The sequence below is a fragment of the Ischnura elegans genome, chromosome 3, assembly GCF_921293095.1.
Source record: "Ischnura elegans chromosome 3, ioIscEleg1.1, whole genome shotgun sequence".
NCBI classification, from domain to species: Eukaryota; Metazoa; Arthropoda; class Insecta; order Odonata; family Coenagrionidae; genus Ischnura; species Ischnura elegans.
In genome coordinates this window covers 82,988,276-83,006,569 of record NC_060248.1, presented here as the reverse complement: position 1 = coordinate 83,006,569, position 18,294 = coordinate 82,988,276, and the positions used below count along the sequence as shown (strand labels likewise).

Here is an 18,294-nt window from a genome sequence, read left to right as displayed (position 1 = left end):
CAGCAAATTGGCTTAATTGCTTTCATGCATTTCCGAGTGTGACTGAAATGTAAAACTGAGTGCCTTAAAATGCCTACAGAAAAAAATAATTGAAGATTTTATTTCGAGCCCGATTGTTTTTTCCCCAGAAATGAAGTTCAATTATGCGTGTAAAGGCCTCCATCGGTCGCCATCTATGCATAATGGCCATTGCACCGTGGACTCTCGATTTTAATTTGGAAGAGACAGTGACTTCACTAGGCTAGGCGGGTTTAGGAATTTCATTTTTTCTCTTAAATAAGTGATTCAAACATATCATTCTCTTGTCTTCGTGATACTATTTTATGCTGTACTTGAGCTGGGAAGGTATGCTTCAATGCATTTTTCGGTAATGTTTTTTACCCTTTAAAATTTATCCATTGAAAAGATAAAGTTTATTTCATTGAACTTATTCATTATTTTTACCTATGCTTCCAGCGTTTACTTCCTTCCTACCTCATCATTTTCATACGAAGAAGACTAGTAGCCAATTCCATGCAGATACTCTAAGAAATGGCTGTTGTTAACATTTTGTAAATGAATTGTACCAAGTAATTACGGTTGGAATATTTCAACTGTTCAACTAAGTTTTCAAATTCCCAATGGTCTCTGATGTTGATCAGATTAGGATCTCAGTTTTTATCACTGTAATTTGATATGTCGCTGCTGTCGCATAGTGGTTAACTTTAATGAGATTTTTAAAACCGACAAAAATCCATCCAAATTAAATAATTCGGCATGAGATTGAACAAAACTTTGTTAGAATTGTTTTTATGTATCCATTAACTATGAACTCTTTGTCTGTTTCCATTATTAATGTTTTAAATTTTATTTCTTAAATTATGGTAAGTAATTTGTTTTATTTTACAAATAAAATGTTTTCCGATGATATATTAATACATATATTTGGACATGATGTTATCGAGTAATTAGTCTATTGTGACATTTGATTGGGATTTTTTTCCTATCACAACGCCATGAATTTCAATTGGGACGATATTCTCTCTGCGTCGTGATAATTTTTTACGCTCTCACATTAACCCGAAATTTTCGATTTTTTTTATTCATTGGGAATTGCATAAGTTGGTTGTCGAAAAACCTTTCCTTATGGTTAAATAGGTAGGGTATGATATCGTTACACAATACAATTAGCAATCATTTGATTTTATCAAAGTATGTATCGTTACGTAAATCCTCAAATGTATCGGCCAGAAAGGTGTTAAAAAGTGGGAAACAAAAATAACATGTCTTATATTCTATGGGAGCGACAATAGTAGGTGGTATTTTTGCAAGTCATTCTCAACATATATCTGAGATGGAAAATGCTTACAAAATTGATATTATACATGAAAAGAATAAATATAAAAGCTTGGTTTTCATGGGATACGATTGAGTCTCTGTTCTGAGCTGAAATTAAGCGGAAAATCAAATGCACTGCTGAATGGGTATTTTTTTTCTTTGCCTAACTCTGTTTAGAAAAAAAATTACCTGTACCCCTTGGCTCCTTATCTCCTCATTTGGGAAAAGAATATCTGTAGTGAAAAGAGCAGGAATCGAGAAAAGAGCAGTCGTCATCAAAAGAGCAAGTGTGGAGAACATGGAAGGAGTTGTGACGGCAGCAGGAGCAGTGAGTGGGAGAGGCTATAGACGTTTCCATGAAAAGCAAAAATATAAAGAGGGCGCTTTCATTGTGATAAATTTCCAATTCCTTATCAATGTCGAAGTCTAGAGTGGTGCCAAAAATCATAGCGTTTTAAAGCCGTGTTTGAATCCACTCATGAGCATGATATCTTTTTCTCTAGCACCTTAAGAAAACTTGAATCAAATTGAAAAATTTGGAATGGAATGAGTATGGAGAGAGGAAGAAATGATTAAAACCATAATAGAAGAAGAATATAAGATAATCGTGAAAATTGAGTACTTGAAAAGAGTTTATGAAGCAAACAAAAGGGATTGGGCGTAACTGTTATTTAAATTAGTGTGAACAATTTTGAATTAGATGATTCCATGTAAAAGGGTGGAAATATTAAGTATAAGTTAATACGCATAATGCTTCTCGCCGGCCTACCTTGACTGCTAGAATACTTTAATGGTAGCAATTTTATTCTAATGCTCACGGATCGTAGTTTCTCATAGCTGCGAACGAATTCTCAGATTCGCGGTATGTAACTTATATTTTTCTCGCAGCTGCGAGATATTCAATCTACCTCCTTATCTAGCCATGCTTGTTGATTTTCGATCGTGTAAATGAGTCCTTTTCTTTTATCTTTTGTTCCCGCGGCACTTATTTTTTTCTTTGTTCTCCATCTAGCCGCACTGCCCGGCGCGATGTGCTCGCGCTTCTTTAATATTTATTTCCTCCCCGGGCATCCAATTGAGAGGGTCTCTTGCATTCTCCCTCCCTTTCCCTCTGCTACCTGTCTTTGTTCAAATTTTTACGTGCCGCGTTCGCATTACTTTTCCCGGAGAATATGCCTATGCTCCTTGAATATGCCTAGCTGTGATATGTAAATCCAGGATGGAAAAAGTATTTTTCTTTCCGGTATAGCATAGTTATTCAGTCGACTTCCTCATCGCCTTAAATTGTCCATGATTAAATCACAAATGGTAATATCCACACTATTTTATTTATCACTTAACCGACCATGGTTTCGACACTTGGGGCCATTTTAATAATGCCTAGCTAGCGTTAACCAGAACATGATACTGTCGTAACCTTAACTTAAAGGTATTTTAAAGTTAATGTAGTGAAAAGTAGTTCAGGATTACGGTTAGTTTAACAGGTGACTTCAAGTGGAAGATATTGTTAACTCTGATTTTCATGCTCCGAAAAAACTTAACTAGACATTATAAAACCGGCCCTTGGTGTCATTTTCAAGGTAATCCAACAAAAATTTTTAAAAAATTAAAATTAATTCACAAATTTTTGTTGGATTACCTTGAAAATTACACCAAGTGTCGAACCATAGTCGGTTAAGTGATAAATAAAATAGTGTGGATATTACCATTTGTGCTTTAATCATGGATATATCATTATTCCACAAAATTAAGCCGGAAACGATTTTATACCTTAAATTGTACTTTTGATATTGGAAGGAAAAAATCATAGTACTAGTTAAATAATTTTATTTTAAAAAATAAAATACATAGTCTGAATACTAATCTTATTTTTATTTTTAATCCCCGAAAACGCCAATTACTGCAATGTACGAACTTTAGCTTGGTGAAAACTGATTATCTTTGGCACCTGATGATGATTTCTATGCCTTGGAATATGCAGTTTCCGTTTTACTATCCCAGTGGAAAATTTATATTGAGATGGTTTCATTCTTTTATCCTTTGTATTACTATTGCATGCCCTCCGAGAATGTTATTTTTGTAAACTTGCGTGAAGGCTCATTTACTATACAAATTTGCAAATTGTACAAATCTTGGTGTTAGAATTTAATTATTATCATTTAAAGCGGGCGGTGTGGCTATCTTATGTAATGTACATCAACATACTTAACAAAAGGGACAGTTTTCATATGCGGGCAAAGTTTCTGGATAGTAGCAACCAAGAAATCAAAGTGGTTTTAATTCTTGAATCATGGTGCTTTTAGATTTACCCATACATTTTCATGGCTGTATCCTACACTTCTGACTAAAATACTGCAGATTGGAAATTTTAAATATTTAACCATGATCATACAGTGTTTGTCTAGTTCGATGAGTTTTCATTGCCTTTTGCAGTCTAATAGTAATCGTTAAAAATATAAAAGTGTATGGTTCTTTGATATTTTCAAATACCCTTATTTTTCCTTTCGACTAATAGGTACCTGCATCGCTGATTTATTTAATTCCTGATAACCATTGAAAATAGCTCTTATGCGAATACAACGGCAAAAATCGCTTTTTATTTGCCCAAATCGCAGAAGTGAAAGCTGCTCATAATTATTGAAATTAGAAAAGAAATATTTTAAGACACGAATTTTGTTGTCCTTTCTTTATTTAGCTTTTCATAATTATAATTTTCAGCAAATCCCATCGCATAGGTGTTAGCTTATTTTTATGACAGAATCTTTAACTTTGTATCAGTTTCTTTGGACAAAAATGGACTGCAAAAGATTTTTTAGCAAAAATGTAGCAGCTAATTCCTAATTTATATTCCCTTGTGTTTTGTACACTTTGAAAAAAATTTATTAACGCTGTATTTAACTAAAATTTATTTAATTAATTCAACTCTATTAATGAGTCGGTGCTATTGCAAACCTATAGTGGACCATCGAAAACTATCTTGTATTTTAAATTACGAATATGAAATACTTAGGTGGGTTATTTTCTTTACTTTCCCTGCAGCGCATTCATTTCGGTCATTCGTCGTATCCTTCCATCATTCTTACTTTTAATCCTCGTCGTTTCTCCACCCGTCTCGTTCCATTTCTCAGTTTCCTCTATTTTCATAAAGAGGATTCTCCCTTTCCACCCACTGGAGAGAGCTTAATTATCTCTCCAAAACACGAGACAGAGTCTTTCCTGACCGTGGAAGAGGGGAGTTTCGGCCCAAAAGGGAGAGAGGGAGGAATGTGGTGGTTAAAGGAGTAAGGAGAGCTCTCGGCCGTTGTGTCTTTCCCTCTCACTGCTCCTGCTGCCATCACAACTCCTTCCATGTCCTCCACACTTGCTCTTTTGATGACGACTGCTCTTTTCACGATTCCTGCTCTTTCCACGACAAAAAATTCTGATCTCAAATGAGGGGATAAGAAGCCACTGGGTGCAAGTGATTTTTTTTCTAAACAGAGTTATGTAAAGAAAAAAAATGAGATCAATTAGATACTTTGTATTGCATTTTATTTTCCACTAAATTTCAGCGCAGAAAAGAGACTCACTCGTATCCTATGACCACAAAGTTTTTGTATACGTATTCTATCAATTTCTGCACTTAACTCTGTCGAGAACAAAAATCACTTGTACCACTTGGCTTCTCATCCCGTCAGTTCCTGTTATTGTTACTATTTCTACTCCTTCCGAAATTCCATCTCTTTTAAAGTTCCAATAACTGTCACTTCTCCATCTATTCTTACTCTATTTCGCAACTATGGCTCTTTTCACTGAGCTATTTATTGTATCAGCTAGTACTCTTATCTATACGACTGCTTTTTTTGCTGCTCATTTATTTTTGCAGATTCTGCTTTTTTAAGTTCTCTGTTGTTGCTACAACTACTTCTGCTCTTTCCACATCAATGCCAACTTTTTTGTAGCTCCTGCTATTACCTCAGACGTTTTTTTGTAACTTCTACTCCTTTCACGGATCATATTATTTTTTCAACATCTACCTGATTTTCCACTACCACAACTCTTTTAATAGTTTCCACTGTTGCGCAACTCCATTATTTACATCGTTATCTTTCATTGTCATTCATACAAACGCCATATTTTAGTAGTATTTCTAGTGCCTTTACTACTCACCAAGGTAAGCTTTAATGTTTCAATTATATATCCAGCTAAATAATATCTTTACTAACACTCCACCTCTTAGCCTCATTAGTCATTTTCTTCGTGCTCATCGATAAACAAAACATCTGAAACGTGATATGCGTGCGCTCTAATTCGGCGCGATGGCTCAATCTTTCACACGAGTGTCATTGGGAAACTTTATTGTTAGGTAGTGAATTAACGTGAACCACCTTTTTCCTCTGTCTCAGGGAGGGTTGTGGCAGGGAAAAGAAGAGAGAAAGGTCAACTCTTCATATGTTCCTTGGTGTAGGTATTTACCGTGTCTTCCCGAGGGTCATTTCAGCCACGAGATACCTCAAGGCTTCATCACAGTCTATTGAGCATAGAATGTGGTTTCATTTTCTTTCCCGCTGAACTTTTCCTTTAATTTGCTTTCCCAGTGAGGGAAATGCCTATGTTTTCGCGAGAAAAAGAAGCCTTGAAGGAGATGGGGAAGGGGAAATGTTGAAAGAGTGTGAAAGAGGCACGGATTGAGAGGGGAGGGAGTGAATATATGAGATTTCCTACTCCACCGGCGAAGCCCTCAGTCTTGGATATTTCTCAAGAGATGAGAAAAGAAAGTGAGTAAACCAAGAGGTAGAGAGGTGGAACTGGGATATCTCTACCCAACCACAATCTCATCCCCTTGGAGCCCACTCGTTCCGTGCCCTCGGATACTCTGATAGAGCGCTCAATGGCTTTTGTAATTAAAATAAAGAGATAAAAGTAAGTTAGAATGACGAGTTAGAATGTTGCGACATGTTTTCACGCTGCTATATGAAGGGTAAGAAGCTATCGGATTTTTAGCCTCATATTTTTTAAGGATACAAGTAATTCTAGTGAAGGGGTTCACTTCGTCTTAAAGCGAATCGAATCTCCTCAATATAATTTCTCCACTTTATTAATAATAAATCTTGCGGGAGTAGAAAAATGCAACCCTTTGTTTGGTTGTGGGTAACAACAAATAAGAATAAGAAACATTTTCTGTTGAACCAACAATCTTTTTACTTTTTTTAGTTTTCATTCAACATCAATTATAAATCCCGCTAAGTTACGCCAGTTATCTTCTTATTTGTGAAGAAGCATCTCTTTCTCGGTAGTAGAACTTTATAGCTTTAATCAGGCTAAATGAAATGGGTTAGAATTTAATGAATCATTCTAAAATTTACTTTCGATGAAAAAATAATACTTTTAGTATCGTATATCATCGAGCGTGGTATCGCCTATTTTCTCAATTTTAATAAAGTTGAGTGATTAACTACACCTACTATCATAATTTTGTCGATTGTGTATTTATGAATTAAAATCTCTCGTAAAAAGTCATCTAACGGAGTTGAACTAGCGTTGATGAAAACTTTAAACCTCAACCAGGTCAAATGAAATTCGGCCAGTGTCGATTTTATTCAAATTCAAACCGAATTCATAAATAAATAAGTTGACGCGTACCTACGAAGTAAACAATTTTGAATTAATTTCTCTAGCATTTTCACCTGTTTATACGAGATCAAACCGTTCGACAAAATTTTAAAATAATTTGAACGGTGAGAAAACGCAAAATTACTTCGACATGCGGTGAAAATGAGTGAAAGTAAAACTTAGGAATTTTATATAAACTCCTCCCAAAATCTATCCATTTCGTAATTTATTTATTTTATGCCATTAAAAATGCGACAATTCTCAGCTATTTTATTTATTATGGCTATAAAATACTTTCCTTAAAATGCTGTTCATTGAGGTTAACCCGGTAACGCCTGGATTAAAAAGTTTGCACGATTTTTGTTGTAACCATGTATCTAAATTTCAATGAAATTCTGAGCCATTAGGTGCAAAATTTATTCTATTACCACTAACAGTAACGCCTAGCGGTACCATATGGTGCCACCAAAATGTTTTGTACCATAACATCCCAAATTTTAAGCTAACATCAAAAAAATATACTTTATCTGAGATATACATGTTATAACAATCATAATTTCATAATATAACTTTTGTATTACTAGTAGATAAGTCGTAGGCAAAGAAAATCGAAATTTTTGCTCTAAAAATTCCGTTTTTTTGGGCTAGTTGATAATTCCCAATTTTCAAACGGCTCTAAATGCTTTAATTACATCTTTAAAATTGCAAACTTTTCGGAAAATATTATTGAAAATATTTTAATGAATTTAAAACTCTTAAAACCCCTAATAAATTACGATAAATGACAAAAAATGTACGTTTAGCACTGCACTATCAACTGGTACCATTTGGTACCGCTAGGCGTTAACGGGTTAATCAAGGTAAATCGAGGAAGAAATTACAGCTGACTAAGAAATTTTCCAATAGTTTACACATTTAACATCATTCTGTCCGGGAAACCAAATTCCTCAACATTTGAGAATTATTTTACCAATCATACATTTCAATATGTTACTGAATGGAAATTATACACGGTGAGGATAGCAGATGGCTCTTGCTCATAAAAACTGAGGAAGTTAATGGATTCTCTATGTATTTTGCTTTATGTATTTTATCTCGCGGGCTTGTTCCCAGACGCGTTGAAAACAATTCCACGTTCAATCGACTCCATTGATCCACTTGTCCTGAGCGATTTCAAAAATAATAATATTCGAATGGAATTAATCCCAATGGGGAATTAATAAAATAAAACTTCCCCATCCCCAACGTCGGTAGTGGCGCTGCATTCGCATCTCAAATTTTATATTTTTATAAATCCCAAGTTTTTTTTTTTTTATAATCTCGGGCGCAGAGAATTCTCCAGCCGTTGGTTGTGGTCGGGTGTTTTCCGGCCCCGTGGTTTGTTTTAGGGGAGTAGAAAGAATTTGGTGGACTGAAACAAGATTAAAGTAAGTTAGACTGGCGAGGTAGAATGTTGAAAATTTTTTGAAACTGCTAGTAGAAGGACGTGAAGTTAGCAGCTTTTTAGCCTGACATTTTCAGGATTCCAGTAAATTGCTAATCAAGGGTGTTCATTTCCAATTAAAGCGAATGAAATTTCCGAAAAATAAAGTCTTCATTCTATCCATAATGAATCTTGTAAATTATTCAGCAGAATTGATTGATTCAGAATTTATTGGCAAAATTTCTATTCAAATTTATGTCTGGGGAAGTTACTAATCCTTTTTAATCAGACGAGCACAAATTCAGTACGAGAAGGCGAATTTCCATCGTCATATTTAATTTCAAATTTATATAAAGGAGTAAATGCCTAACTTTGAAATTCTTCTTCAGAAACAGCATACAGACATCATAAAATTACTTTGGTCACCAAAACTTCCGATTCACTACCGAAAGGTAATATAACATCTGTAATGATATCCCCCTTACTTTTTTCCCAAAAAAAGCATTTTTAAATTGACTAGCCACATCCAAAATCACCCATGCCTTAAGTAACATATAAATATGGATACTTGGTAAAGTAATGTCAAAAATTGTCAATGAATAACAACGCCGCCAAGGGTCGATTCAATGATTCGATTAGGAAGCGTTTTCACATCTTTAGAAATTTCTTCCAACGTAATTACAAATACACGTGTTAACGTTCTCATTTTGCATAGAAGAATAAAATACGGATATTTTTGCTGTTTTTGTTCTCACATGAAGTAAAGGAAGGGCGCGAAATAACGATTTCATTCATTTTAGTCTTTGATGTAAGTATGAAAACCTCAGTAGTCGAAGATATTGTTACATTTTTAATTATTATTATTATTAATTTAAAAATGGTAAATGCTTAAAAAAAACTCCCAATATAGCTTATATGTTTATTTTTTATTTAGACGAAGTACAGATGACTTGATTTTTTGTTAAGGAAGAAGGATAACTAATGTGCCAACACTTCATCTTGAAAATTCGAGAAATACCCACGTAAGGTTAAAAGTGAGATCATTTAAATCCACTCTGGCCCAACTATATAGGAGGTTAACAAATTAACAGCTGTAATATCCTAGTTGAGGTGTTAGATGATACCCACCGTCACATGCAATTAGTATTCGGTAAAGGGACAAAAAAATATGTACTACGTGAAAGGACACGAAAAAATTGTTGTTGAAAAATAGCCTTATTTTTAGCACTTTACGCTTACAAAGCCTCCACATCTTGTTTATTTATCGTTGAAAAAGTTTTTTCATGCGAGTTTCATTTGTAAGGGCAAGTGATGTATTTTACAGTTAATTCGGGAACAGAGGTCAATGATGAACAAATGGGGGCCGATTACACTTCCTTGTCCGACACCTGATGTCACTTAAACTGCATCAGAGCTAATTCCGTCAAGGAGTACTTTTTGCTTACGACTGCTCAGGAAGTCGCGTACCCAGTTTTCTACAGTTTCGTTAAACCTACATGACTTAACTGTGTATAAAAGTTCTTTGTGAGGTATCGGGTCGAAAACTTTCTTAAAATCCAAAATTTCAGAAATAGTAATGAAAGGAGACTCTGACCCTGTCCTTGTATTTTACATTCACTTAGCCCGCGATAGAAAAATAAATTGACAATGTATAATTATTTAACTTGTAAATTCAGCGTCCTTCTCCCGGGACCAACTTGAGAATTACTTTTCAAATTTACAAAAGGCTATAAAAGCTGAGTGAAGACGGCTAAGTTATCGATTTACTTGACTAACGATTTCTAAATAAAGTACGTGGCGAGAAACGAAATCTCTATTCATGGAGACTATATCGCTGAAACAGCTCCGGCCATATAGATACACCTTGCGTGGGTTGGGTATGTGGGGTTTTGAGTGGTTCCCCGCATGACGTCATCCTAATATATTAATGAATTTTTTTCTCCTCTTTTTCTCCCTTCCTGCTCCCCGTCTCTTCCGCTCGCCAGTGGTCGTCGAGCTGAGCATGCAGAACGCCTGCCTCGCCATCCTGCTCGTGCTCATGGTGACGGCGCTGGGCATCGCGCTAGGGGTGCCGCTGGCCCTCCGCGGGCCCTCGTCCGAGCCCTCGCCCTCGCCGCCTCCCGCGCCAGCGCCCCCCTCGCCGCCGGACCTCCTTCCCCCGGCGCCCCCGCCCACCGCCCCCTCGCCATTCGCGTCGCCGGAGGATCGGCTGGCTCTCGTGCGCAGGATCCTCTCCGAAGTGCCACTCGTCGACGGGTGAGTGCCCCTCTATACTTCTGCTCTCTCTCTCTACCTTCACCCTCCCTTCCCCAAGGAATGTCCTCCTCTACACTCGAGGATTGTTTACCGGCGTCGCAGAACTTGATGGTTCTCGACTTCGACGGGTAAGTGTTCCCGTGCCCTGTGCGGTTTCCCCAAAACTTCATCCATGCCCACTCTTACCTTCACTTTCATCCCCGTTCACTTTAGAATCTGCCCCTATCCACAGAAATTGTTTACTAGTGCGCAGAACTTGGTGGTTCTCGACGTCGACGCGTGAGGGCCCAAATCCTTTGTTTTTGCAGACATGAGATATTCTGGAGATAGACATGAAGTTAGCCATCCCGAATGCCTCATGTCTATCTGCTGTTTTCTTCTCCGGTAAAGTTTAGGATTTTTTTACGGATTCCGCAGAACTTTGTGGTTTCCCGCTTCGGGGAGGTGGTGTCGTCGTGCGATCGTCATCTGTTTGCTCCCCTTAATTTCATTCCTGCCAACCTTCACTCTCCTTCATGAACTGTTTACGTCGCAGAACTTAGTGGCTGCGCTTGGATTAGTGTTCCTAACATTTGTTCGGTCCACTTAACTTCATACTTGTCACCCTTGTTTTTCCCAGCCAAGGTTGAAGACTGTTTACTGGTGTCTCAAGACTTGGTGATTCCTGTCTTTAGCGTATTTTTATCTTCATTTTTTGTTTTCTCCGTAACTTAATTCCTGAATAACTTGCCTTCACCTTGATTCACTCTTTTCTTCCACCTCCAAAGTTGAGGAATATTATCCCATGAAAGTGCACATGCAAATGTTCTCTAATTATTTCCGCACGCATAGTTTCTTTGTGGGCACTGATGAAATAACATCTTCACAGCAGTAAAATTACCTAAAGCTTCGGAACTATTGTCTGAGTTCATTGCTGGTAGCTTAATTTCACTGATAAATTAAAGCTCTAACCTTTCTGTATCATTTGAAATTAATTTTTAAAAACACCCGCTAGTTCTACTCGTTTCTTTACTACTTCAAATGTTCCCGTAGCAATGGCTAAAATTCTGCCGTGAGCGGTTATCGCCAGTAACCTCGGTTGTATTTAATGTTAAGGTGGACATATCCAAAAGATCATATAAGTCACATGCATCAGTTTTAGCAAAATATTTCTAAACGTTGCACGTCTAGACTCCCTGAAGTGTTTTCGAACTCAATCGATTATTTCTGAGGCACAGTAGTAGAGATATTGGCGATTCCAATCGCCCCCGCCTTTAAACAGCAACGGATACGTCATGAACGTTTTATATGTCGCGTATTTGGCAGGCGTCCCTCTTCGCGGTGGAGATTTTGCAAGAATGCAATGCCTGCTAATTGAAAGTCGAAGAAGTGGAAGTTTTCTGCTGACGACTTTCAATTGATAGCATTGATTTTGTAATTTGACATCGATTTTATGACTAACGATTGTTGATTGAAAATCATGGATTGACGTCACTAAATTCAGCACCATCGCCGAACTCTGACCAATCCATCTTAAGGAAAACCACTGGAATTGCACTCCATTTGCATTCATGATAAATCGTGCAAATTTTAGATTTTTTTCTCTCACCTCATACGATTTAGATGAGATTGCGACGTGAGAAATGAATCATCTCGATCATATACGACAATTTTTCTCCTCAAATACTCCATTCTTTTGATAAAATTTTACGTAATTTCCCATTTAAATACAAGGGAGTTAGGTCAGTCATAGAAATGAAATGCATTATTTTACGGTAACGCAGGCGGCGATCCACATAACCCACGACCCGCTTGAAAGGTAGATCTTCAGTAAGAAAAATACGTGGAAGATACTAAATGTTTATCTCTAACCATTCAGACTTAAGAGGTACAAGAACGATAAAAAAAATGTTTTCCACGAATATCTACAGCAAATTAGTGCATGATGCATGCATTATTGCATGTTGCATTATTGCATTATTGCAATTAGTGCATGCATTTCCGTTTAATGTTTGAGATTTATTACATTCTAAATTTGATTTCTATTCTTAAGAATCCGTTTTCATTAATAGTCTTTTCCATCAGCCAGAATTCACGCAACATTTTTACGCACAGTAAGTGTTACAAAGCTAAGGAAATAGATTGACCTAACTTATTTTTCGATAATTTTTTTTCATTTTTATTATGGAAACGGAATCAAAATGGCTGTGTCCCTAGGATGGACAAAATAGATCCAAGGGTGAACCCTTTTTCTCTCCATTCACGACCTGCTTAAAAAGTAGATCTTCGGCCGGAAGAAAACACTCTGAAGAAACAAAAAAAAAGTATTGTCTCCATCCATCCCCATTCAGACCACGAGGGCACACGAGGAGAACACTATGGCCTTTTTATTCCGGTAACCCCAACTTGAGAGGTTACCAATTTGCCAGCGTCAGATAAGGACGGGAGGAAAGAGAAGAAGGTGGGGCGATTGAAAAAGGAGGACGCCCTTTATTGAATTCGGAAAAAAATATATCTTTAAAAATAAAGTTGAGAGCCATCCCTTAACAACCCAAACCCCTCATCGCGTCCCGTCTTATCTCTACGCCCTCGCTAAGACTTCAGGGATTTTTGCCAACGGACGCTAAATTAAAAGGAGGAGGTGGTCGAAATAAAAAGAAGAGATCAGGGGATCCCAAAAATATCCCACGGACGTGAGGGAGAAAAGAGCTGTTTCTACACGACTGCCCTAAAGAAGGAGTGATGTTGTCAGCATCAAATCAATGGTTCGCGAGTTCACTTAATGGAATGGTGACGTGATACGTTCAAAAAGAAACGCTGTTATATTCCACACAGTATTTATTAAAACTCTACCACTTTCGATCTTTTCAGGTCATTACCAAGTTCTAAATCAGGTCTGTTACCTCTTGATAATGACCTTCAATGATTGAAATCGGTAGTTTTATTGAATATTGTGTGGAATTTAACAACTTTTATTTTTGAATCAATGATGTTTGTCAGCACCTGATCATGGGCTGCACCGATTCGTAGGTACGTACTCTCTTTAAAAACTTTTCATACCACTGTGAATGTTAGAAAATGTATGTTACTGGGTATTCAATGCATTGGAAGAGAACAGAAAATTGCATGAAAATTATTGCATTCGAAAACATGAGAACCTTTAGGGCTATCTATACTATCGCACATGTATTCGTACCATATTGGGTGGAGAAACATTTTGTCACGAAATATGAACCCTGGGTAGCTAATGCCAGTACCAAAATGACTAATGATATTTAGAGCGAAAATTCACCATTTTTAAACTATAAAAACTTTGGGCCAAGCGCTCCGATGGGCCGTCAAATTGCCCTGTCGCTAGATCCTCTGGACTATAGATGGGGCGAGTCGTTCATTTTGCTGATTCAATCATTTTGATCCAATTCACTTGAATGATTCAATCATAGAAGAATCATGATTCTTCTCTCATGTGGGATTCACCGTTCCCCTTCACGATTCTCGTTCTCGATCATCATGGGCCTGGTATATACGTATTAACTCGGTGGGGTAACAATGAACATGCTTAGGGGGGATTGGAATGGCCGGAGGTAGTGACGGGGTGGGGGGGGGGGGGGGGAAGAGAAGGTAAATTTTTGAAAAATCACATGCTTGAAAATACATGTTTACATCATTTTGCCACTAAAGATTTAACTCTAAGTAAATGTAGTTATTACTTGTCAAAACTAGACAATAGCTTTAAATATTTTTTATTTCTCTGGGGCTTTGGGGTGGGAGGAGATATCCCCTCATCCACCCCCACCCCCCATTATTACGCCACTGTAATTAACTGGTTGATTAAAAACGCTAGATTTTGATTTTTTTTAATCGTTATAATATCATATAATAAATATAAATTATCATATTCTACGCAGTGCTTTCAATTACATGCTCTAAGATGTGATGAATGCACTTTTCAAATTTATAGGTTATTTTAAATTAAGGTATTGATAATTATTTAATGCATAGATTTTGTTACCAAACCTAAGATGCATATTCACGCTGCTGACAGTTACAATTTTGAGTTTTTACATTAAATCTTATTTATCTATATGACTATGGGCCCTCATTTATAAAAAACATTTCTCGATGGGAGTTTCTATTTTGAGATTCGAAGGATTCGGTGGTCACCACAATAGAGGTTCTATCCTTCATGATCAGCACAATCGACGTTACACATATTGAAAATCGCATAACCGTTACTTCTAAATCAGGAACCGATACACGATATCACTATTGTGGCATTCTATTTCTCGATCAATTCCTGAGCGTTTTCCAAATTTCAAGCAAGTAAAAACCTTCAAATTCCCTCAGATGTCCCGGAACTTATTTCCGGAAGTGGGACTGATTGTTAATCGACTTGCTTACGAGAAAAGAATCACGAGTCTTTTGATTCATATGGTGATTCGATCCTTTTCAACGAATCGATCGCGAGCGACCCATCACTACTCTGGACAACTTATGACTTCAAATACTTAGCCTGCCGGAGATCGCGAATTGGCGATGTACCCAAAGCGTCCGGCAATAGGGCCAACTCATGGCCGATCGGAGCGCTTGGCACAAAGGGCACAGCTGAATAAGAGGGTGAAAAGTCCCCCCTCCGAGATTTTTCCTGTACTCAGGGCATACTATTTGAGATCAAATAGGACCAACCACCCCACACTTCCAGCTTGCTAGAGGCCCACCAGGGCAAGCTAGCTCAAAAATACGAATTTCAGTGTTTTTAGAAATCTCGGACTGAAAAGCTTATTTTTTTAATGCGGTTTGCGGCATTCGAAAGCATTTTAGTGGAGCAGATTTCCGCTTGTTTTCAAGAATTTACAGCGAGACAAGGAGAAATGGCGTCGATTTGAAAATTTCTAAGTGGAAGAATTTGGAAGTGTGAGGAGTTTATTCCTATTTGAATTGCGTGCCCTGAGCACGGGAAAAATCCCGGAGGGGGGACTTTTCACCCTCTTATTCAGGTATTCCCTTTGCTTTTTCTGTAGTTTGTGCGTTTTGGTGCATTTTCGACCAAAACATCATTAGTAATTTTGGTTCCTACTTGCATCAGCTATCCTGGGTTAAAAGGTCGTGACAATTTTTCTTTATCTTGTATAATACGGTCGTTTACTGGTAGGATAATCGGAAAATGTATCAAAACGTTACTGGAAAAGGCTCAGATATGACTAGAATAATTTTACGCATGTTTCTCCTCAGTTTGATGTCTTAAAATTCTCCTCTCCGCAGATGACGACGATATTTGACCAAAACACCGCAATGGGAAATTTTATTCTTTTTATCGACTATAAGTATTATTTTTTATTTGTAAAACTCAAACATTCCTCTCGTGGTCACCAGGAGTGGAACCTTTTTATTCTTTCTCCACAAGTAAATGGATCCAAGACTCATTTATCCTTCGTGGTATGCTTCCCTCAAACGTCATACGGAATGCATGGTGGTTGATTGCACAGGATCCACCAGACAGCTCAGGGAGTCAATTTAGTCACACTTTATGTATGGATGGGAGCGTGGCAGCCTGGTAGGCAGATAACAATCAATGCTATTGATAACCTCCAAATGTTCTAAAAATTATCTCCATATAACTCTCAAAAATCTGAGGAATTTAAAAGATCATCAATGAAAAAAACGATCACTAATTTTGTATAGTTTCAATAGTCTCCCTCCCGTCTCAATCATTTTTATTCATTTTTTCTTAATACGAATAATAACGAAATTTCGTAAAAACGAAAAAATTATCATCCAACATAGGTCATCATTAATCGATTCCCCTCCTTTTTCTTTATTCTGAAAGTGCAATTACATATGTCTATGTTTCGGCTTCTGGCTAATGGCAAGAACATATAATAAGGAAGTGATTCAGTATGAGTATTAGTATAATTTATAATATTAATTGAAATTTCTAAAGTGGATTGTCAGCATCCAGAATATTTCAAACGCTCATTAAGTCGACATTAACATAGGTGGAATTGAACACTTTGCACTTAATTTGATAATAGGCATTCTCTAAAATGTTTTCAAAATCTTGGATCAAAGAACTACTGAAAATTAAAAAATTAATGAGTGGTGTTGGTGGTGTTCTAATTGGTCAAAACATTTTAGAACATGCCAACCGAAAAGCTATCACAATATGTCTCTATCACTTGCCTTGAGCTTAACAAAATGGAATCCATTTTTAGTGGTAGATGATGTTGCAGTTTATGCATTATGCTTATTTAATTTGGTTAAACATATTTTTCATCACATCATTTATTCATCCCAACAGTAGATAGGAATGCATAAATTTTCATTTGAGCCATGTGGTTCTTTAAGATCAAAATTTACTGTTTACTGAAAAAGTTAAATGAGATTGTAGAGAAAATATTTTATCTTAGTGTATAAAAATATACTAATTAAATTTGAAAACCAGAGGATTTCAAGAATCATACACTAAACAAGTATTTAAAATATAAAATAAACATAAAACTCTTGGTGCCAATGAAAGTCATCAAATTTTCATATGCACGTGAAAGCAAGATAGTTTTTCATAAATGATGAACCTCTAACAATTGACAAAAGAAACATCTCACAAAAAAACATAATAGTCCAGGAAATGAAGCTCATAAAAGTGAAAAACCTTGCAATTTTTTCAAACTGAATCGATTTGCACCAAAATTTGGGATTAGACTAATTATACCCCCTACTTCAAATTCTATATTATGCCGAAGGGCGCTTTTTATTTTTTAGGGGTGAAATCTACCCCTAAAAGCTGTAACTTAAAAAATTATTTTTTAAAGCTAAATACGTGTAAAATTTAGTTCAAATTATATGTATAATTATTTTTTTATGTTTGAAAAATAATTTTAAGGTGTTTCAACCCATAATAATCAACCCTTATTGGGGGTTAATGTAAAAAAGAATTTTCAAACTGAATCGATTTGCATAAAAATTTGTGTTTATACTAATCATACCTCCTTTAAAAATGTTTTTCAAACCGAATCGATTTGCAATAATATTTCGGATTAGACTAATCATACCCCGATCTTCAAAATCTATATTATGCCGAAGGGCGCGTTTTATTTTTTAGGGGTGAAAACTACCCCTAAAAGCTGAAACTTAAAAAGTTATTTTTTAATGCTAAATACGTGTAAAATTTAGTTCAAATTATATGTATAATTATTTTTTTATGTTTGAAAAATAATTTTAAGGTGTTTCAACCCATAATAATCAACCCTTATTGGGGGTTAATGTAAAAAAGAATTTTCAAACTGAATCGATTTGCATAAAAATTTGTGTTTATACTAATCATACCTCCTTTAAAAATGTTTTTCAAACCGAATTGATTTGCAAAAATATTTGAGATTAGACTAATCATACCCCCTTCTTCAAAATCTATACTATGCCGAAGGGCGCGTTTAATTTTTTAGGGGTGAAAACTACCCCTAAAAGTTGGAACTTAAAAAATTATATTTTAAAGCTAAATACGGGTAAAATTTAGTTTAAATTATTTGCATAATTATTTTTTTTGTTTGGAAAAGAATTTTAAGGCGTTTCAACCCATAATCATCAACCCTTACTGGGGGTTAATGCAAAAAAAATTATTTACCCTAAAAATAAAAATTATGTATCACATTGTATCTTGTTATTCACTTTCTTACTCCTTTCATTATGTATTCACTTTTTTCTCTCATGATTTTAATCACAGCACAGAAAAG

The 18,294-nt window shown here is 36.2% G+C and overlaps 1 protein-coding gene across 1 annotated transcript in view; it reads left to right on the top strand.

Moving 5' to 3' along the window:
- The window catches only part of LOC124156079 (dipeptidase 1-like), a 115,784-nt gene that overhangs the window by 84,004 nt on the left and 13,486 nt on the right, over positions 1-18,294 (top strand). The window contains exon 2 of the mRNA XM_046530391.1: positions 10,318-10,588. Within this exon, the coding sequence (XP_046386347.1) occupies positions 10,335-10,588 (254 nt within the window). The 5' untranslated portion in view covers positions 10,318-10,334. The remainder of the gene's footprint in view (positions 1-10,317; positions 10,589-18,294) is intronic.